At 42.3% G+C, this 22,370-nt stretch overlaps 1 protein-coding gene across 1 annotated transcript in view; it reads left to right on the forward strand.

The window, feature by feature from the left end:
- ADAMTS2 (ADAM metallopeptidase with thrombospondin type 1 motif 2) overlaps window positions 1–22,370 on the forward strand; it is a gene marked incomplete at its 5' end in the record, with an annotated part of 174,435 nt that overhangs the window by 128,010 nt on the left and 24,055 nt on the right. Inside the window, 6 exons of the mRNA XM_015641485.2 lie at window positions 8,061–8,217; window positions 9,055–9,160; window positions 10,786–10,929; window positions 12,689–12,821; window positions 14,268–14,381; window positions 21,378–21,523. Of these exons, the coding sequence (XP_015496971.1) occupies window positions 8,061–8,217; window positions 9,055–9,160; window positions 10,786–10,929; window positions 12,689–12,821; window positions 14,268–14,381; window positions 21,378–21,523 (800 nt within the window). The remainder of the gene's footprint in view (window positions 1–8,060; window positions 8,218–9,054; window positions 9,161–10,785; window positions 10,930–12,688; window positions 12,822–14,267; window positions 14,382–21,377; window positions 21,524–22,370) is intronic.

Genomic DNA, 22,370 nt, shown 5'->3' on the forward strand with positions numbered 1-22,370 from the left:
CCAATTCTCCACCCCTGAGCAGCCTTCTACTGTATTGTGGGTTTTTTCAGACAATTATATTATTTTATACAACATGTCATCTGTTGATAAGAATAATATGGACAATACTTGAGTTGCATAGCAACCAACCTTTCACTGGTTCTTGCTTGAAGGTACTCCACTCTTTCAAATGTACTTATTTTTTAATATTCTCAAACACAGGCAACTGGACATGTAGAAGTTTCAGTAATTTCAGGAATAGCAATAATTGCCCTGGTAAAATGAAAAAATGGAAGATATTCCTCAGTGATCACATGCTGAAATTACTTCAGGGATGAATTCAAAAGATCTGACATGGATTTACTGAATTAGCACTTTGTGTGAATTATCACCTCAGGACTTTGAGGGGGTGGCAGGTGGAGCCCTGCCAAGAGCTCTGGCTGGGTGATGTGTTTGGGAAACAGAGTGGCTGCACTGGGGCTGGGGTAGCTTTGCAGGACTTTGCAAGAGCTGCCAGCCCTTCCCTGACTCCCCACTTTCCTCTCAGTACTTCCAACAAATGATCTACCACAGACTGATGTGAGGGCTTCAGCTGTGCCTTGCTGCTGCCCACTCATTCATCAATCCCATCATTTGGATAGAAAAATGTGCTCTGCAAAGGCTGTTCCATATCTGTGTTGGCTTCAGAAGCCACAATGCATTTCTCTGCATTTTCTTGACACTGACTTCCAAAGTGACTGGCTGTTTTGATGTGATGGGATACTGCAAATAAGTAAACAGGGTACATGCAGTGCATTTTTCTTCAAATGGGAAAAAGATGGGCTGGCTCGCTTCTGCCTTTTTGACTTCAGTAGTAGGAAGATTGGTTCCAAATTTTGGCAACTGCGGATACATTTGAGATTAATATAATTCAATGTTTGTGCGAATTATTCCACTTAGACCTATTTTGGTTGTAACAGCTCTGTAATCCAGCTAGCTCTAGAATACTCAGGGAAATAAGCAAAGCAACCACAAGCACCAAGTGCAGAGGAGGTTGCAAGAGATGAGCTGAGCATGCATTTAAAAACCCTGACTGGTTATTCTAAAATTTGTTTGGAAACATTTAAATACTGAGCACTGCATAAAATCCTCTCATCGCCTCTTTGAGGTGAATGAATAAAGATTATTATTCCCATTTTACAGCTAAAAAAACAAAGATGTTAAGTGTTATTTTCCAAGGCCACACGGAAGGCCACTGGCAGGCTGGGGATAAGACCTCATAAATTCCTGGCTCCAGCCCCACACTCTGTCCACTGACAATGGTGACTCTGTGTGCAGATGAGCTGCCCTTGCACAGAGCAGAGCAAAGCACATGTTAGCTGGGATGGATGTAATTAATACAGTGATTAATGAAAAAACACTTGGAAAGAATTTTGCAGGGACTGCAGGGGTTTCAATAAATGCAGCCCCCTGAGGATTTGTGAGGGTTGTTTCTTGGGAAATGTGAATGTGGCAGTGCAGGACATCCCTGAGCTCTCCCTAGTGGCCTGTATTCAGCCTGGAGCAGGGTGGGATGGACTGAGGGATGCTGGCTCTGCTCCGTGGCATCTGGAAATGCAACCAGAAGGGAGAGAAAACCCACATAAGCTGTAAACCAGAGTTGGCACCAAAACAAGTGGTTGGACTCTGACCATGTGTTAACTTGGTCACAGTGAAAGAGGAACCTGACTACCACTGCAGAGAGCCTCTCAAATAGCTTAGAGAAGGAAAGAAAACCCAAATGACTTTGAGGTGGCAGTTCAGGAAGAAGGGATGGATGGGGTGGATGCCTGCAACCTCATAGGACAAGACTGTTCAACTGAGAAGGACTTTTCAATTTTGTATGTCTGAGATAATAGCAGAGCTCCTGCTGCCTTCATTTGGGACAAGACTTTACCTTTGATCTTTTCATAAAATGATACTCTCTTTATCTCTGCCATCTGACCTTTTCATGTCTAAGCTTGATGCAAGCAGGGGAGATGTTCTTGGTTCAGCCAGGATGGAAGCACTGGTTCAATCTGAGTCAGGTTCCTCTTTCTCTCTGCTTCCCAGAAGGCAGCCTTGGAAGCACAAATCAGGTTTATTCCTTAAATCTGTTGTTTGTCCTTATTATTTTGCTGTTGACTCTGCTGTTTCCCTGGAGGGAAAGGGATGAGAACCTCCACTTACCTCTGCCTGTCCAAGGAAGTTGCAGAGTCTGGCTGAGAGCACCTGTGCCTGGCAATGCAAGGAGCTTGTTAGCTGCACATGAGGGTCATGGAACAGCTGTGCTTGGAATGGACCTCTGGACATCATCCAGTCCAACTGCCCTGCTCAGAGCAAGGTCACCTGGAGCAGGATGTTCAGGATTTTGTCCAGCTTGGTTTTGAATATTTCCAGAGACACAACAACCTCTCTGGATAACCCTTCCCAATGTTTGTCCACTCTTATGGTGAAATTACAGTAACACTCCTAAAAGCTTTTTTTTCTTGCCCATTGCCTCTTTTCCTTTCTCTGGATACTGAGAAGACTGTCTCAGTCATCTTTATTCCCTGCACAATAGGCATTTATATATGTTGAGATTTTCCTGAGCCTCCTCCAGCCTCTCCTTGTACTAGGTCACGAATGTGAGTTGAGTATCTTATTTTTCCACTGATGCAGATGCAGAAGACCTGAAAGAATCAGCAGGAATCAAGCCCTTGCCTTACAAATGTGTCTGAAGATGGAGTTGTTGACCCCAGCATTTGGCTGTATCCAGTAACCAGTTCTGCACAGGCTGAGTTGCAAGGCCAGGACTTACATATGACATAGCATTTTGGCAGCTGTTCATATTTTTGCACTGTTTCCATAAGTTTCATATGGGGATAAAGAGATATTGCCCCTCCTGTTTTTCATCTGGGTGAATTGTTGAATCCCCTTATTTATATATTAGACTCAGAGCTTATAATTTCCCAGTGTGTTTTGTTGGGACCTTGAAGAATGTGGAGCTGGCTGATAGCATAAACAGTGCTTTGTATTCCTGATCTGCTTACATTTCTACAGAATTAGAGACTGAAAAATGTTTACAAACTGCTGCCATAAGAAAGCTTTACAAATCCTTTGAATGCAAAATGACAGTTTGCTGAATGAGCTATTTTTGTTATTTTGGTTACCATGGACATTCAATAATTGTATTTATTTGTCTTTTGCTTATCTTGTTCAGGATGAGAGAAGAATATAAAAGTTCTAATCCAATATCCAATGAACAATAGAAGTGCCAAGTAGAAGCAATGTAAACAGTGTGTTTTGCAGAGACTTTATACATTCAGGAAGGGAAAGTCATATGTTAAATTGTTTCCTGAATGTGCACTGCTGTAATCCAACTTTTCCTACAATAGTTTGAAGCCTGTCATGTTAAGAGTTTCTGCTCCTCCTGGAGCTACTGAAGAGCTGCAAAGCCTCCTCTGTTGGTTCTCTTGGAGCACCACCTAATGGATGAGTTAGGGAAGGTCCCAAGCTTCTGACCAGTTTAAATTTCACATGTTCTTGTCATCAAGTACCTGCTCATCATCACTTTTGCAAAGTTGTACCCAGTGATGCCAAATATCAGATAAAAAACACAGTTGTTTAAGAGGAGCTGCCATTCCGTGTGTGACACTAGTGTGTCTTTCACATGGGTTGGCAGCTTGAACATTCTTGAAAGGTTTGGGTAGAATATAGACTAAATTTGCAGTTTTCTTCTAAGATAACTTAGATATTGTTAAAGAAAAAAAAAAAGTTATACATTTCTTCCTTACCCCACAATCTCCATAAATACTTGAGGGACTTTCCAGTCAGCTTCATGAATGACTTGTTCTTCAGTGTGTTCATATGAGAGAACTGATAACTTCCCAAAGGATAAGACAGATAGCAAAGAAGGTTCAGAGACCTCTCTGGCTTTCAACCATTCCTTACTGCCCTGCTTTGCCTCTTAGTTGCAACTCAGTTGTCTTCCATTTTTATTTAGGGTGATGTTGGGGTGTTTTGTTTTGATTTGATTTTTGGGTTTTTTGCTGCTTCTATCTAAGGAAGGGAGCGGAGAAGAAATGAAGGCAGAATCAAAAAAAGGAAGGAAAATGTGCAGCACTGGTAGATATTGAGTTTCTCAGAGAAAAGGCCTAGGCTAGTTCTGTAGGGCAGACTGTCCTCGTCACCCTCTGTGGTGTCTCCTTGCCTGGGGGATGTTTTCCCAGCTGAGCCCTTTCCACTTCTTATCCAACATCTCCATCTGTTTCCATCAGCAGTTCACAGATTTTTTGCTTTTCTTGCTGCGAGAAGGAAAGTTTCTCTTTCCATTGGCAGTTTTCCTGCTGATCAGCTGAGTAATGCTCTCCACAGGCCTGCTGTCCTGCTTGGAAAGAGGTCCTTCCCAGCCAGGTCGGAGCTCCCAGCCAGCTGCAGGACCTGCGAGTTCCTGGCAGTGTGGGCCCTTTGCTAGCCAAGAGTAACACCTACACCTCTCCTCCAGCGCAGCCTGCTGGCCCCTAGACATCCCCTGTGTGACAAAGAGGGATTTTACCTTTCAGCCTTTATTACTGCACACAGCTCATCTCTTTTCCTCTTTCTCATTTGCTTTGTCCATGTAATAAGGGATTGGGCTCTGATGAAAGCCCACATCTACTTCCAAAAGAAAATATTATTAAGTGTTATCTGATATCTCTGCAAGAGCAGTTTTTGGACAACATCCTTCTAAAACATATGACATCTGCCCTATCTGCTAACAAACTCTGAGTGGTCCCATGATCTCCTAAGTTCCTTTCTTCAGGACAGCAGCATGTATCTGTAAAGGCAAGGCAGTTGGAAAAGTGGGTAAAATTCTATATATAAAGGCATGCCTGGCTTAGGAAACCTTTGATCAGGAGACCACTGGGGCCTTGGAGGTTCTTTGGAGGCAAATACTACCTTTAATTCCCTTCCCTGGCCGTACCAGTGGCCTACTGTGAGGACCATGGTGTTCACAGTTCTTGGGCCTCAGCCAGTGCAGCTGCAGAGCACAGTGAGTTTGATTCACTGTCAGACTGATGGCCATGCAATATTTGCTGTTGGCACTGTAGAAGCTTTTCTAATCTGAAAGTCTTTGGCAAATTGCGAAAAGTGGATGTGCAGGTGAGATTTGCTAGGAATCAAGTGGATTTCTCTTTTCAGGCTGCTGCATTCCAGTGAGGAAAGACAAAGGATTTGTGACAAGGTGATTTGAGTGCTCAGTGGACTTGGAGTACTCAGCAGACAGAGTGACTTTTCCTTCTCATTCTTTGAAGTCCTCCTCACATACCGGACCTCAACTTGCTACTTACATTTGTAGCACATGGACACTCAAAATAGTTGACTTCCTACTGGCTGTCTTGTTTCCCAACATAAAGAGAAATGAGGCTCAGTTTTATGATGTTAAAATTGTGTCATTGGCAAAAGAGTTGGTTCAGCTGAAACACGTTTTATAGGAGTTGTGTGTTCTCAGTTTCCCCTTTTATGTACAAAAGGTTATTTCCTTCTCCCTGTTGTGTTGGATGCAAAATCCCCACAATGCTCCACATTAACCATTTGGTTCAACTTCATTTGCTGGAAGACAAACTCTAAAATTAGTGTTTTGATAAGCAAGCATTGAGGCTCTCTTGGACTGAGCCTGTGGTTTTGCTCTTGGAATGGACTTCAGAATACAGTGAGAGAGTTGTTGACGCATGGCAGATGCCAGTGCAGTGCCTGAACCACGGGAGCTGCTGGTTTGCTGTGCCAGACTGGTCTGGCTTCTGGCAGACTCGATGTTAATCAGAGGAGCGCTGGAACCTGCTCTTTTGGTTCATTCAGAGACAAATATTTTGCTTTTGTGATGGACTCCACTGACAAGGGTTTGATTTAGCAGGCAGGAAAGAGGTGATAGAGGAAAGCTATAAAGCAGTGGTTATTAGGAAATAATTGATGTTTTATTTTCTATGCTTTTTTGCTGATCATGCAAATTCAAGACTTCTTTGTAAATAATTGGATACCCTTAAACAAAGCATATGTTGATAGGATGTGTGTTTTCATTGTTTTCTGATCAATGTGTCTTAAATGATGTGATTTTTCATCAGTAGAATGTACACAAGGAGGTCATTATATAATAAGGAAGTATTAACAAACATCAGAAAATATTAGAAAACTAGAGGTTTCTCAGGTTCATTTTACAGCATTCTTTACTTTTGAGTTTTGCAGTAAGACTTTTTTATTGATCTCCTTCATGGAATTGATCTTTTTTGTGCAGTTTTGGAGAGATAAGAGTGAAAGTGATATAGATAAGTTTTATGTTTGTTTGCTTGTTTGTTTGTTTTACTACTGATGGATGTTGTTAAAGACATCAGCCATAGTTAAACCCTATTTAACTGAATAGGATTTTTGCTTGAAGAGTCAAGATTTTGCCCAGTATTAGTGACTCAAAGTTTGTTTAAGTATGTTCTTATAAATATACAAAGATTCAATAAAGGCACCACAACTGTCCCACCATGTAAAATGCAGTTATTAGTTCAATTTCCAAGGGAACTATGACTGGAAGCGGTATGATCCAACACAAGATTATATTACAACTTTTTTATTCCACAGTGGTATCAGAATCCAAACTGTGCCTCTATTTGGTTTATAAATTTGTTTTTATGAACATTTGCAGAATTGTAATATCTTACTTTTGCCAAAATCAGACCTCAGTTTGGCAACACTTCTTTTATCAATTCCAGTTGTTCTTCCACAACCCTTTGAGGATTTTCTTTTTCATGTAGTCCATACTCTATGTACTCCATCATGAATCCAATTAGAGGACACGTCAAATACATCTGTATTTAAACATGAATTGTATTACATCTTTCTTATTTTTGGCCTAGGCTAAGTTTTGCTCTACATTAAGTATTTTGGAATGACAAATGCTTGCAGTACAGTATAGCATCTAAACTGTAGTGGTTTTTGTTATGATTACAGTGTTGCCATGGTAATATAATTTTTGCAAATGAAAAGCCAAGGTTCACATCTGTAGTTCTTACAAATCCTGGAAGGCCTGGGACAGGTCAGTTAGTCATACATTTTCTAGTATCCCACATACAATAAGCTTTCTAAAGTCTTAGCAGTGCACAGTATCAAGCATAATTAGCTGGGAACTCTTAAAAAAGCACTACTGGAAAAAAAAAAAAGAAAAAAAAAAGAGGCAAATGTAATAGTTGGATTTTAAAATACCTTTCTTTTCCTTGCTCAAGAGAACTGTCCTTTGCACCCCACCTAACACATCAGCTCACTGGAGCCAGCCAAGCTGTGTCAGTTCACCACCCATGGAACATGTGGTTTACACAGAGAATGGCATTCCACAGTAGGAAATTGTGTTCTACCTTCTGAATGATCTTCAGATGAGTAATGGGATAAAGAACATGCAATTTAAAAGACAGTGGCTAAGAAACTCCATTTCTGGAAGTATTCAAGTACAGCTGAAAAAGTACACTTTTGCACCAACAGAGCACCTAGGAGTGTGCCAAATTCTGACAGAACAGCCAAAACAGCTCTGTTTCATGACAAAAGCAGCTGATGAACAGGACAGGGTGCTGCTCTCTGCAGTTGTTGTGATAGGCTTTGCTTGGCCGTAAGGCATTGATCTTCCCCACACTGGGTCAGTCTCTCCAGGTCGAGACCTGATGGTTCCAAAAGGGACAACGGCTCCATCAGGAACTCTATAGCCAGACTGGAAGTGACAGTAAAGAGATGATACAGTGATGTAAACTGGTACCATGGTGGCATAGAAATAATAAGGGTCAACAACCCAGTATCAGTTTTGTCATTAAAATATGCATCTTTTTATTTCTAGTCTATTTTTACTTTTATTATATCTTAGATCTCATTAAATGCATGAATAACAATCTAACCACGAACTTCAGCTATTTTCTTACTTTCTTGATCCAGTAAAATTTGTTTCTGAAGTGTGAGTATCTCTTAATTAAGAACAAATTTGTAATGGAAATGGGATGCTTAGTAAAGTGCCTGAAAAAATGTTGGGGGAAACAATTGCCCATGCTTTTAATAAATAAGTCTTGATGTCTTTTTTCTCCCCTGTGTGACTGCAGTCTATGAGTCTAATAGAGATTGGGAACCCCTCACAAAGTCTGGAGAACGTGTGTCGCTGGGCCTACTTGCAACAGAAACCCGACTCTGGGCACGCGGAGTATCACGACCATGCCATCTTCCTCACCAGGCAGGATTTTGGTCCATCAGGCATGCAAGGTGTGTGTCTGGGTTTGTTTTGCTTGTGCATTCATTACTGAGCCAGCCTAGTCATGTAAAGTTTAATTGTATAACTTTTGCAGAGCTGTGCTCAATGTTTTCTTTCCCCATGAGCTCTGTGTTGGGCCGTTTTCAGTTGTAATTGCTTCACTTATAATTTTATCCTTTCTTACTGATTACCTATTGGATGATTTCTGTGTTCTTACTGAAGCCAAGAAAATGGGATCCATATGTAAACAATACCAAAAATGCCCAAAGATTAAAGAATAGATTTCGTGTTTAAGAAGTTCCAAATCTGTTGCTGTGTTACAGCTGAATTGCAAGAAATGTTGTTATAGAGAGGTCTGGAACAGCAGGGCCAAACGCTGTCCATGTTTTCCTTTTTTCAGAACTCTGGCTCCTGTGAGATCAGGTTTTTCACCAGAGGGGAGACATCCCAGAACTTTCACATTCATTTTGAGTTGGCCAGAGCTGCTGTCAACACAGGGCTGGGGCTCTGCTCCCTGAGGGCTGGTGCTGGGCTCCTCCACACAGCAGCATGTGATGTCCTTCGCCTCTGTTGCCTTATGCACTCAGAAAACACAATTGCAGGGCAGTCCAGGAGGTGACAAGAATTTTCTTGATGAGCCAGGAAGTTTTAATTTGTTCAACAGGCTGCTTTCATCTGTTTCACAGATGAAGGAGGACATTGTTAAATGTTAAGGGGCAGAGGTCTTGAGGCGACCACTTCAGCTGTACTTGTGTGACAGCAAAGGACAGATGCTCACCCTAGAGCTTCCCACCACATTGATTTTTCTATACTTGTTCATTTTCTGAAGCACTTGGTGTTCCTCACAGGCTATGCTCCCGTCACTGGGATGTGCCATCCTGTCCGAAGCTGCACTCTCAACCATGAAGATGGTTTTTCATCTGCATTTGTGGTGGCTCATGAAACTGGACATGTGTGAGTACACCTGGACAGCTGTGTTGTACCTTAAATGGGTTTTGGTACAGATAAATGCTGATGACATTGGGCAGATGCAATTGATGTTAAGAAACAATATTTAGGGTTAGCTCTTGTTTCAGGTCTCAACTCTCACAAAGTTTTCTTTACAATCTTAAGTAAGATTTATATTTTGGGATTTTCAAATGGGAAAAAAGAGCTAATACCAAAATACCTTCCAGGGCTTCTGTGGGACTAGATTAAATGATGTATTGTAGTCTCCTGGTGGAAATGTAAATAATAAAGAAATATGAATTCACTGAGTCAGTGCAAGTATTCTTGCAAGCAATTCATACTAAATAAGCACATAATCTGTATATGTTACTGCTGATAAAGGAAACAATACTGTATAGAAATGAGGCACCAAGCACTGCAGTTACAACTGTTCTATATATCTCATATAAAAAATGCAATCATTTTACCTATTGATGTGATTTGAACCAATGCCTGGGCAGCAGTTGTCAAAGCTCTGGTTTCTCCCAGATCTTTTTAGTTTCCTTGTTTTCCCTGTAGAGAACTCCCACTGATTTCCCATTTCTCTTTGGTAGAATAACAGTTACCAGAAGGCTTTTTCTGAACAGTTTCTCTCTATTCTGTTTTCCCTAAGAAAGTCTGCAGGCCCTTTCTCTTCCTTTAAACAGTAAAGTGCCAAAATTTATTGAAATCACCATAAACAGATCTTAGTTAGGGACACCTATTTGAGACTCAGATAGTATTTGATTCCAAAATTTTTGAATTAGGAACAAAAAGAGCACAGCGTGAGCTTTGAAAGAGACACCACTGCAGAAAGTTTGCAATACCTCAAGTCATATTCAGCCCCAATCTGTTAATTTGGTTTAACTGTGGACAGATACTGCCCACATTAGTCCAATAGTCCTTATTAAAAATGCAACATAAGATCCTAACAAAGGAAAGGAGAAAATATATTCATAGTAAAGCCAAAAAGAAATTTTAGAGTGTCTGTAACTTTGGGTAATTTTCTAGAAAGCATCCACCACTTTCCAGGCTGTTTGACATTTAAACAATGTGGGATTGCTCCTGGGCAACAGCAGCAGCTTGTCTGAACTAGCTTTCTGTGGGGTGTCTTTCCTTTTTTCCATGCAAAGGACTTGTCTGCTGTTGCAAAATACTTCTAATTAAGCTAAGGTGTGGGTTTTTTAAGAAGTTTTATATAAAGTCCTGAATAGCTCCAGATTAGAACCTGGGTACATTTCTGTTAGTATTCCTGGAGAGTGGGCAGGCTCAGTAATTCACAAATGGATTCACATTTAACTGCAGTAGTTCACAAATGTGCATGTGGACGGAAGTCCAAAAAATGTATTTTTAGTTTTTTTCAAAAGTGGGTTAGGCTGATGGCATGCAAGTACCCTCAAGGGTCAGTCCTTCCCTGTGGGAATTACTCCAGAGTAGCTCTTTAGCTTCAGCCTCACCCTGTCATATTCCTCATGGCTTGGCTCATGGGACTAGTGGGACGTGGGACTGGAGAGCCTTGGTGTCAGCAAGCACTGGTGACGGGGAGGGGACAGCTCTGGGGGGCTCAGAGCCCACCCGTGACATCACCGCTGTGTCTCTCGTGCGCGGGGCAGTTTAGGAATGGAGCACGACGGCCAAGGGAACCGCTGTGGGGACGAGGTCCGGCTGGGCAGCATCATGGCCCCCCTGGTGCAGGCCGCCTTCCACCGCTTCCACTGGTCCCGCTGCAGCCAGCAGGAGCTGAACCGCTACCTCCAGTGAGTACTGCTCAGCAGGCACTGCCCTGCCACGGGACAGCACGGGACAACCATTCTGCCGCTCGCCTTCAGTTTGATGTCAGTCCGCTCTAATTATCCTCGTTTCATTTACGTCTGTTCATTTTCTGGACGTTGGGGGATGCTGTATTTGCTGTCCTCTCAGGGCTGATGGAAGGCACTGTTTTTAGTCTCATTGCTGAATTTCCTCCCTCCCTACTCTAACCTCTAGCTGAGGGCTGCCTTGGCTGCCCAGCAGCGTTGTGTCTGTCTTGCCATTTGTTGCTTATGATACCTGTCTGTGACAAGACAGTGATGCCTAGAGGAGAAAATCTGCCCTTTAAGTGCTCAAGGCTTTTCTTGACTTTAGTAGCTATCTAAAGAGCACATGGTTCTAGAATTAGTTCTTCAGCTCCTAATTTTTCTTTCAGTACCTTAAATGCAAAAGTTGTTTAAACAGCTTCATCCATGCCCCTTGCCTTCCTTTTTGGACCTGACGCTTCAGGCATTAGACCTGTGTGGGAGTTCCTGACAAACTCTGTTGTTTATGACCTTTTGTTTGCTCCTTACAGAAAAAAACTCTCCCCTTGTTATGTGCAAGTTGTAAGAAAAATATGGGAAAGCTACTACCTTAACCAGCAAAAGCTGAAAATGAGCAGAAAAAACATGTAGCAAAATACATGAAGTAAACATGAGTCAGTACTTTTGTCAGTATTTTTATTATTGTAGATATCTTAGGTGTGGCAATAAGGAATAAAAACATAGTTAGGGAAATGTGATTGTTTCAATTAGCAAGATCCTCCAGAGCTTTAGCCATTAAATAAAAATCATCTGGCCTAGAGGCTGCTTTACGTTCTTTTAAGTACAACTATTTTTAAAATGTCTTATAACAAAGCAGAACGACGGTTTGCTTTGAAGTAAATCTAACCTCAAAATTCTGCTTTCAGCTATTGGTAACTTCAAGGCAACCTTAATGATTTCCAGGATAGGCTCGTGTATGGTGTCCTCATGTCTGTTAAATAACTGGGAGACATTTTCAGAGATCCTGTGGACTGTGCTGGTGTTGTGAATTAACCAATACTTACACTGTGTTAACCGTCTGGTGGTACTAGCTTCAGTCCTTTGTGCTGGCATCACTTGGTCAGATGTAATTCTACAGGCTGTCCTCACTCCTTAGGAGCAGAGGAGAAGCTTCCCCGTTGATCACACAGCAAGGAAACTTAGTTTAAACTATGGATGGAGTTGGGAACGATCAGGAGAAGCAGAGAGAGGGAACAAACCTGAGTGAAGTCTGCCAATGAGTCACTGCTTCTCAGGGAGGACACAGGGAAACTGTAAGTTCAGTGGTGTTCTGGGCTGGTTACTCTGGCCTCTGCTTTTGAAACCTCCCTTGAAAGACAGCTGCAGGCAGCAAGAAATTCCACAAATGGAAAATTAATTAAACTTTCTTTTCTTCTTGGTCTCATGTGGATTCTTCCTTTGATTCTTTTCTCATTCGGAGCCTGTAGACTGATAGAAATTTACCTGCAAGCTAAATGGAAATTATAGTGGAAGGGCTTCAAAAAAGATGTGTAGAATCCATTGAAGGTGGATATGACATGCTAAAGTGAATGTGAGCGTAATTGCAATATTAGCTGCTCTTCAGGGCCAGCATCTGAGAAATTGTAGGCTCTATTTTGTTTGGAACAAAACAACAATGAAACCACAAACACTGTGCAAGCCTCACAGCCCCATCTGTTCCTGTAATTTTTGCCTGTTGCAGTTCCTACGATTGTCTGCGGGATGATCCCTTCGAACATGACTGGCCTTCCCTTCCACAGCTGCCAGGGATTCACTACTCCATGAATGAGCAGTGCAGATTTGACTTTGGTCTGGGATACATGATGTGCACAGCTGTGAGTACTCAACTTTAGCTTCTGCTAGTTCTCATCCAGCAGTGGTCTAAGTGTCTCTGAAATGTCCTTAATAGGGACAGCCTAGTGAAGCCCACAAGGAAAGATGTTGTGCCCTCTTAGCTGTGAGCAAGGATTAACTGTTGACATATATCTTATTCTAAAAATCTCTTGGTTTGGTATTTTTTTTTTTTTTTAGCTGGAGTTACAGAAGTAATTATTACGTAGTTTCATAAATATCTGTAGTTGTCAAGCAAACAAACTCGGTGTGTTATTGAGCCTCCTCTTGCTGGCAGGTGGTTATTTTGTTACAAAACTCCCACCCGGATGTGAAGGAGATGGATTTGCTGCCACATCTTGTAGTGCTAGCACAGGGCAGCATGCTTTTATGATCCAATTTTTTGGAAAGTGTGATGCATTTTTATACCCTGCAAGAGAAAAGACGCATGACAGCGAGTAAAGCAACTTGTAAGGGCTCTTGACATGGTTGGCTGTCGTGTATGAGGAAAACGAGAGGCAAAGTCTAAAGTTAAAGCAATGCAAGATTAGTGCAATTCAGTGGACTGGCCTCAGAAAATAGTCTTCTGCAGCAGGGCTGTGCCTTCCACATCCAGCTCCTCAAGTAGAACAAAATATTAAATGAAAAGAGATGTTTTCAGCTGCTGGCAGCTGCTGACACGTAACATTTCTGCTTTCATTCCCATATGCAGGAATATATGTGCTGAGCATTTTCCCTAGATAATGGATGAAAACCTTTAGAGCTTAAGCTGTAGTACTGTGTCTTGACACAATTCCCTCTGATGTTGCCTTGGAAGAATGTCCCAGCCAAAGAGAATCTTTTCTTACAGCCATCCTCCAGAGCCTGGGACATGGAGGCTTTCTATTCCTCTTTGTTCAGAATAGCCAAAAGCATGTCCAGACATCATGATTTAGTATGTTTTGTGGTGGGTGGTTCCCATCCTTTCCTATAGAAGCCTTTGCATTGTAGGTAAAATGTTGATTTATTCATTGCTTGGGGACCAGATCTCAGATTTCCATCCCCCTAAGAAGGGGATTACAGCAGCTGAGCTAAAGGCTGAGCAAATCATTTCCATCTCCCATGGGTGCACAAGGATTTTTTGCTTTGTTTGCCAAATGAAGCAGCCCTGTTTGGAGAAGCTGTAAAAGGCAGCATGTGTCTCACTGCCTGAGGAAACTGGTTGGTCACTTGTGTTAAACTATTTTTGCCTGACTTTATTCCATTGCATGCAGATGGGATCTTGTCTCAGAGTCATGATTCTGTATGCTCAAATATTCAATCCACAGACATCGTGGTGTTCCTCAGGAATCAGTGCTAACAGCTGGTGTTTTATACCTAGGAAAGGAACCCCCCATCTGCAGCTTCTGGTGCATTTTAAAGTGAGAGCTCTCTCAAAGCATCATCCACTCTGATTTTTTCCTGTGTTCCAGTTCCGTACGTTTGATCCCTGCAAGCAGCTGTGGTGTAGCCACCCCGAGAACCCCTATTTCTGCAAAACAAAGAAAGGGCCTCCGCTGGATGGGACCATGTGTGCACCAGGGAAGGTGAGAGCTGGGGCCCTGTGTACCCATGTGCCCATGTGTGTTTGTGTGCAGCTGGGGATGTGCCTCTCAAAATCAAGAGGAAAAAGAGAAGAGACTGGAGGACCTGAGGTTTGCTGAGATGCAGGGTGAACTCCTGAGTGCAAGTGAAGTGCTGAGCATTAGCTCAGTTGGTTAGAGCATGATGCTAATAGCACATGAGTTTGATTCCTGTAGGGGCCATTCACTCAGAGTTGGACTTGATGATCCTTGTGGGTCACATCCAACTCAGAATATTGTGTGATTCTGAGCAGTGTGAGGGGAGGACATGGGGTGAGGACTGGCGTGTCCTTCATGGCCACTCTGGGACCGTTAAACCCCGTCCTCAGGCAGGTCATGGCAGTATCTGCCCCAAGCAAGTCTCTGTGACAAAGCCAAAAACGGGGAAATTTCCGCTCTCCTACGACTCTTCTGAGGTCAGGATGTTGTGCTTGGATCAGCAGTGTTGCCGTGGTGCTGCCTGGCCTCCCCCGTGAGGGGCTGCAGTGGGGGCTGGAGACACAGCCAAGCCACGGCCGCTGGAGCTTCCCAGCGGGAAAGGATGGACGTGGGAGTTGAGTGCCAGCTGGAGAGAACCCACATGACAGCACAGAGGGACTGTGAGCAGAGAAGGGCAGGTCCGTGGAGGTGGGTTTGCTGGTTTGATGAGAGCCCAGGGAGGCATGAGGAGCAGTGGAGGGACGGTGTGAGGTGACAGAGGCTCAGAGCGCTCTGGCTGCTCAGCCACCACGCTGGAGCTGCTCCCAGCCCCAGCTATCCTCCGTGGAGATCACACTCTGCTCACAGTGGGTCTGAACTCCAAGTCCTTTGAAGTATGATGAAAAAAACCTGGCTTCTCTGGGCTTTGGATGCAGTGACTGAGGGGGAGAGGAAGATGTCGCTACTTGGAAAGGTTTTTTTACAACCCAATGCATGACATCATTTATGCGATAAATGAACCATATTAGCAGCTGCTGTTATGGTTTGAAAAGTCTTTTTTATGAAAACATTATGTTAAATTAATTCCCCAGCAAGTCATGCTCTCTGCAAACCACTCCCTTCTGGTTTTCTCTTCTTTAAATTATTCCTGTTATAAAAGCTTTATTTCTTATTAAAAAAACCTATGAAATTAAAAAAAAATTAGGTTGCAATCCAAAATTTTGGACAATTTATTTGGATACACTTTTCTTTATCTTGATTTTTATATTACAAATATTCATGACCCCAAGCTGAAAAATACAGTTATATTCCATTTTGTTGCATCACCCTCTTCCTTGAGCTATTCATTCATTTTAGTATTTGAACAGAAACGAGGAGAAAAAAGGAATTTGTAACCCTACAGTTAAGGATCTGTCAGTGCTTCCATTATAAACAGTTTGTCAGGATATTATGCAACTCAGCTGTAAAAATTTTCTTTGGACTGGAACTTGGGATCCAAGGCTTCAGCAAGCTGTGCAGACAGCCAGGCTTTTGAGCTCAGCAGAGATGCAAGAGAGTATGTGCACATTCTGAAGTTTCAGTAGATGATAGGACTCTGACTGTTTTATTCTCAAGGGAGCTGTCCCAGTTTTTTGATAAATAAAGTTGCCGCCACCTTCCAGAAGAACCTGAGAAAATGATGTAAAATGAAAACCAATTTATTAGATAAGGCTCAGCAGTCTGAACTAAATGTTTTGGGTTTTTTTAAAATAGTGTGAGTTGGGAAGGTTATATAGCTGGCTTTATGTATCTGAGCTCAGCGTTTGACCAGTGTATTTATTAGATGTTGGTGTTTTTAGTACAGGTACATCAGATCAATGCTTTTACATCTGTTCCTTTCATTTTTGTCCCTGACCTTGATTTTGCCTTCCCCTTCACTCTCTTCATCAATTGGGACAATACCAGAGGCTCTTGCCTGAATGCACAGGGCTGTAAAATGCATTTATTGCCCAAATCTGGGACTCAGTTGCTGTGGGGCAGCTTCCTTTCAGGTACATCTCCCAGTATACCTCATCAGCACTTGAGAAAAAGGAAAATCTTTTCAAACATGATCTCTTATTTTCTTTTGAATCATGCCAGAAAAGAAAAGCACAGAAACATAAGCAATTAAAGATACTGATTGAGAAAGGTTCATTTGTTTCCCACCTTAGAGACTTGCAGTTTTCATGCTTTCATTCCATTAATTCCCAGGGCCTATTTTAAGCTCAGACCAATCACTACACTGCTGATGTCTGACAGAAACATCCTGGCTTTGCTGCAGCCGAGGGGACCGGATGCCAGAAATGAAAGTGGTGCTGGGGAGGCAAAGACGGCGCGTGGTGCGTGGATATCCTCACCTAGGGCTGGTGTTCACACAACTGATAACTGATCCCAAATTTAGCAAGATGCCATTGAGGAGAATCCAGCCCAGCTGCCTCCTTCCTGACTGGTGGTCAAGGGGAAAGTGCAGCCATGTGGGAGACATGAAATCTGTAGCATATTTTTGGCAGGAAGGATGGCAAGGGGTGTGTGTCTGCACCCCCAGGCTGTGTCCTGGACCCAGCAGTGACCTTTTGAAAGGGAAGATGAGGCTTTCTAATGCTGTGTTTCTGATTTCTAATTCTAATTTCTAATGTCTATATGTGTGCATGTATGTGTGCAGATAAGTGTACATTTATGTAAATGTTTGTAAGCTGTTCTGTGCCTGTGGTTATTTAACTAAGTTGCCAAAAGAGTGAGGTTCTGCCATTTTGAAAACTTCTTAATAAGTCTTCTTGTGCAAATGGAGATACTGAGCAACCATTACGTTAATTGGCAGCAAACTAACAATTTACTGGATTTAAAGATTAAAAATTAACACAGTCTCCTGGAGCTTCCCAGTCAGAAAAAAAGCTTTTATTTTGACAGTATCCTAAAGGAAATAGAATAATTTATATTGCTCCCAGCTTTATTTTTTAAAACCATGTTGAGTTTTCAATAGCAAGAGGGAAGTTTCTATCAGTTTTGTGAGGCTTTGATGATGCAGCCCCTTGCAATGGTGACATTACCTTCCACGAAATAACTCCAGTGTGTAAAGTTAAGCTAATGGAGGTTCAGAGTCTTATTGTGGAGTCAAAGACACTCCAAAAATTGCTGTAGTAAACCATGCAGACAAGACATAACTGTGCAAAGCTTAACTCTGCCCGGCATTCTGTAGATTGAAAGAAAACATATGCTGCCAGCTGATAATTTATTTACTTGTATACAGTTCTGTCAGCTCTAACATTAGCCTCAGGCTTCTGAATCCAGGCAAACTTCAGAAATCTATCATCAGTTTTTGTTATTCCATTTTTTAAAGCTATTACTCTTCTGGGGAGACATTTATGTTGACTGGAGTAGCTAACTGCTCTCCACAGGGTAGAAATAAAACCCAGAGTCAGTCACGCAGGGAGATCACATGCTTGAGTCCATCTGCTTGCTGCAGTGACTAACATCAAGGTTTGCACCACCTGAGCCTCCTTTTTTTTCTTTTCTTGGAGAGAGGTAAGAGCCTGGTAGCTGCCCCTGCCAACCAAGCTGATGTTGCTCTTGGATTTGGCTTCTGTGCCAAGGCTCCAGCACAAACCTAGCAGGTCTTCTCTTTGCTTGCACTGTGCTAATGAGATGATCTGAGTAAAACTTGGAATGATTTTTTACTCTGTCAGGAAAGGAAGGGAATGATTAAATATTGAAATAAATAGATATTTTGAGAAGAAAAATGGACCAAGAAAAAAGGTTTCTGAAAACACTAATGTGTACTCAAAGCAATCCAGTTAATTTCCCACTGAGAAAGCTGACCTCAGCTTCTCTCAGAGACAGGAGACAGATGGGTGAGTGTGTGCCCTGTTAGTCACCACAGAAACAGGAAGAATACTTGATTCTCCACTGAAGAAACTTTTACTGCCTCAGAGTAGTCCTCAGTGTTGGAACTTCCACTTCATCCCTTGCAACTAATTACTCTCAAACAGATGGAGCAGAGCAGGCCAGCTTGTGTGTGATGTGGAATACAAATAAATAAGTAACCCCCTCCTGATGGGACTTCAGGAAAGTGAGGAGAACTGAGCACCCCCAGCTATGGTGCAATATGAGGGGGTTCTTAGGAGATACTGGAGCATCAAGTGAGGAGATCAGTGAGGTGCCCATTGCTGCCCAATATAAAATAGTTACAGACACCTACAGAAGATCTTCAAGTCTTTTCTTGGAAAATTGACTTGCAGATGTGTTAAGCCCACAGGAACACACTGGCTCTCTTTTTGGCACCCACAGCAGTTGTTTCAAAGAACTGCTGAAAACAGCAGTGGAATGTTTTACTGCAAGAAATTTAAGCTCCCTGTCCTGGAAATTGCACTTGTTTTGGACCGCCCTGTTTTTCAGAAAAATAGGCAAAGACTGCAAGAAGTCATCTTGTCTTCAGCTAAGAAAACAATTTGCATTTACCCTATTTTTTCTCATTTAAAAAAAAAAAAAAAGCTTTAATATGCTTCATTCTTTAAGTGAAACCCTGTGTTTATGAAGGAAATAGTGCTTGAAATTGGCTCTTTTCCACCTCATTATGTAGTTAATGTAGTTGCAATAGAGAGGCTTTAACTTCCTTTCTTACACTGGAGATGGCTCTGTCTCTGGTTTTACCTTCTTATGCATTTTCTTGCACGGATCTGCACAGAGTAAGATTCCTTAGTGAATCATTTTGTTTTCTGTAGGCTCCTTTCTTTTAATCCACAAAAAAAGGCAGAGCTGGGAATGACTCATTTTACACAAATGCTTCTCTCCTAATGGTTCTGCCTCAGCTTCCCAACAATCAGCATCTGACCAGCTTCTCCACAAAATATCAGTGCTGCTCTTCCCTTTACACAGCAGAGTCAATAACACTTTTCCATATTTGCCTTCCAGTTCAAGGATCTGTCTCAATGTCAGAGAGGAGGTCTATTAGAGGTTGTTACAAGCCTACATCCTGCTATTCTTGACTAAAACAGGGGAAAGAGGCTGGGAAACACAGCGTCATCACGTCTCTCCCTCTCCTCCATGAGTCCAAGCACTGGATTCTGCATCATCATGTAATGAACATAGGCTAAATGGCTCCTGAAATGGATTTGGTCACTGCTGTGGAACTTACACCTGAGCAATGCAGCAGCCTGATAAAAGGATGTGTGAGCAAGCAGCGATCAGGAGCTGTCACTTCACATCTGCTTCCAAGCCTGGCTGAAATGTCTATTGACAGCTGAAACATTGCCAGCTTCCCCCGCATCGCTGAATGGTCCCCTGGCTGTGCAGGGCCCCACGACTCAAACTGTTTGTTCAAACAAACTTCTCTAAAGCCATAAGTAAACAGTCCCTGAAGGGTACGGCCCTCTGCTTCTAAACCAAAAAAAGCAAAGGACATATTAGCATTTTGCATTTCTTTCATGCTTTGCTGAATTATCTCTTGTCCTGTCAGACTTCTAAGAAAAATGCCCATTACAGCTCTGGAGCAGGATTGGTATAATTGGCTTTGTGGTAACTCATCTATTTCATAGGTTTTGACTTTGAATATCTGAAGTTATGGGAAAGAAAAAAATAGTTGAAACCTAATTTCTACTCTCTCTTCTACTCCTTGTCCAACCAAATCAACCCCAAAATAAATTACATAAAGAAGGAGCCAGTCACTGAGCAGATTAGTGAATCAGTAAGCTGTGCCTTGTCACCATTCTACTAACGATCCTCTCTTTAAATTCAGCATTATTAATGATTATCCTTCACTTTTAGATTTGCCTTCCAGATCACTAATCGCTCTATGCTCAAGAATGCTCTCCTGTTATGTATCTTCTGATTTTGTTTTTGCTGGCAGCATGCATTTAGCCATATGCTTGTCTTGTGCAGCCTGCCAAATTCCTGCGTTCCAGGGCTTGTTAAGCTGTGTAAAATGTTGTTGTTGACTTGAATGTTAAGGAAAGTAAGTGACTGATTTCACTTGTTGTTGCAGCCATCTGTGCTCCTGAGCCAGAGCTCTCGTCCCAGCAGTAACCGTTAACGCAGACAAACTGTGACAGTCTCATGCAAAGTCGTTTGTTTGCTGGAATATATTTTCCAGCACCCACACTTCATCAGTAGACTTTTATGAAGGCAGAAATAGTACTGAAAGGGGCCAGAATCTTGTGATCCTTGAGAAGAATTCTTTCTGACTCCAGCTGAGAAAAAGTTCCTTGATTAGGGACTGGAGAAATTGGTGGAAAGGTTTCTTTAACAAGAGATGACAGAAGAGATGATCAGTACTGGAGCTATGAAGGCTCTTAAAGAAATAAAATAAATACCTTAATGCTTTGGGGAATGTAGCAAATTCTATGTTTCAGCTGCTGTAGAATGACTGTATTAAAAACCAGGTAAAAGAAAGGAGAAAGTGTGGTAGGGTGTGATGATCTGTGCAGCTATAGGAATGTCCAGGGCCGTCCCTAAGGAATGCCTCCTGGTTTTTTGGTCTGGTTTATCATGAGATCTCCAGGGAGACACTGTAGAAGTTTTTATTTAATAGCATTAATTTTTACAATGTGAGCTTGCTTTAATTCCACAACACTTTGCATTTATTATAGGAATATGGGTGTGGATTTGGGAGCGGCTGGGCAGGATGGTGGTGTGGCCAGAGCTCCTGACAGCACTGCCTGGAGAGGCTGCAGGCAGTAGTGGAGACAGGACATTACTGTTAGCCTTCAATACTTGGGATTCTGCCATTCCCCTTAAATTATATCCCTGCTGCAGACAGGTGATGAGGAAATGCAACACTGAGAACAGTTTAACAAACTTAGTAGACTTGAAACTTGCATGCGCACACGTACATACTGAACAAGTAAGGTTGTAAAATCTGTGTGAGTTTTGGGATCATGGGCACAATCTGACAGCAAGTCCCTCTGCTTTCTACTGGAGAGGTAAAAAAATCCGGAACTTGTGCTGAAAATTATAATGTGCGGTACAACAGCTTCTCATGTGATACAAGTTAATCATCTAATCATTCTGACATCTGATTCCTTCTTTCAGCATTGCTTTAAAGGTCACTGCATCTGGCTCACACCAGACATCCTGAAGCAGGATGGACACTGGGGGGCATGGAGCAAGTTTGGCTCTTGTTCCCGCACGTGTGGCACCGGGGTGAAGTACAGGACCCGGCAGTGTGACAACCCTCAGTAAGTGACACCCCTCAGTAAATGACAACCCTCAGTAAGTGACAACCCTCAGTAAGTGACACCCCTCAGTAAATGACAACCCTCAGTAAGTGACAACCCTCAGTAAGTGACAACCCTCAGTAAATGACAACCCTCAGTAAGTGACAACCCTCAGTAAGTGACACCCCTCAGTAAATGACAACCCTCAGTGACAACCCTCAGTAAGTGACAACCCTCAGTAAATGACAACCCTCAGTAAATGACAACCCTCAGTAAATGACAACCCTCAGTAAGTGACACCCCTCAGTAAATGACAACCCTCAGTGACAACCCTCAGTAAGTGACACCCCTCAGTAAATGACAACCCTCAGTAAGTGACAACCCTCAGTAAGTGACGCCCCTCGGGCTCCACTGATGTGCAGGGGCTGCGTGGGGAGGATCCTCAGTGCATGACCAGTGAAGGATGCTGGGTGGTGCTTGTTAAATCTGACCTATAGCATAAGTTGTCAGAAATTCTACTTTTGGCCCTTAGCAAGTCATGAATCATCTTTATTTCTCGGTTTATCCATGCACTAAACTGGATATGCACTTAGAAGGATCTTGAAAGTGGTAATACTTGAAAGTCCTGTGTAAAGCATAAGTAAAAGTTTAGGGTCCTATATATCTTATTTTAAAATGTGAATATGAAATAATAGCAGTAATTTACTGGATTTTTTTAAAAGGCCTTTTAAAGAGGTTTTTTTTTTTTTTAAATCTACCTTTTAGGATATTTCAACAAGAAGGTCTTAAAATATTTTCAAACGGTTTTCATTCCAAGTTGGAACAAAGCTCCTGAGATCAGAACCTTCCCCAAAGTTAATTTTAGGAA

The sequence above is a fragment of the Parus major genome, chromosome 13 (genome assembly GCF_001522545.3).
Source record: "Parus major isolate Abel chromosome 13, Parus_major1.1, whole genome shotgun sequence".
NCBI lineage: Eukaryota > Metazoa > Chordata > Aves > Passeriformes > Paridae > Parus > Parus major.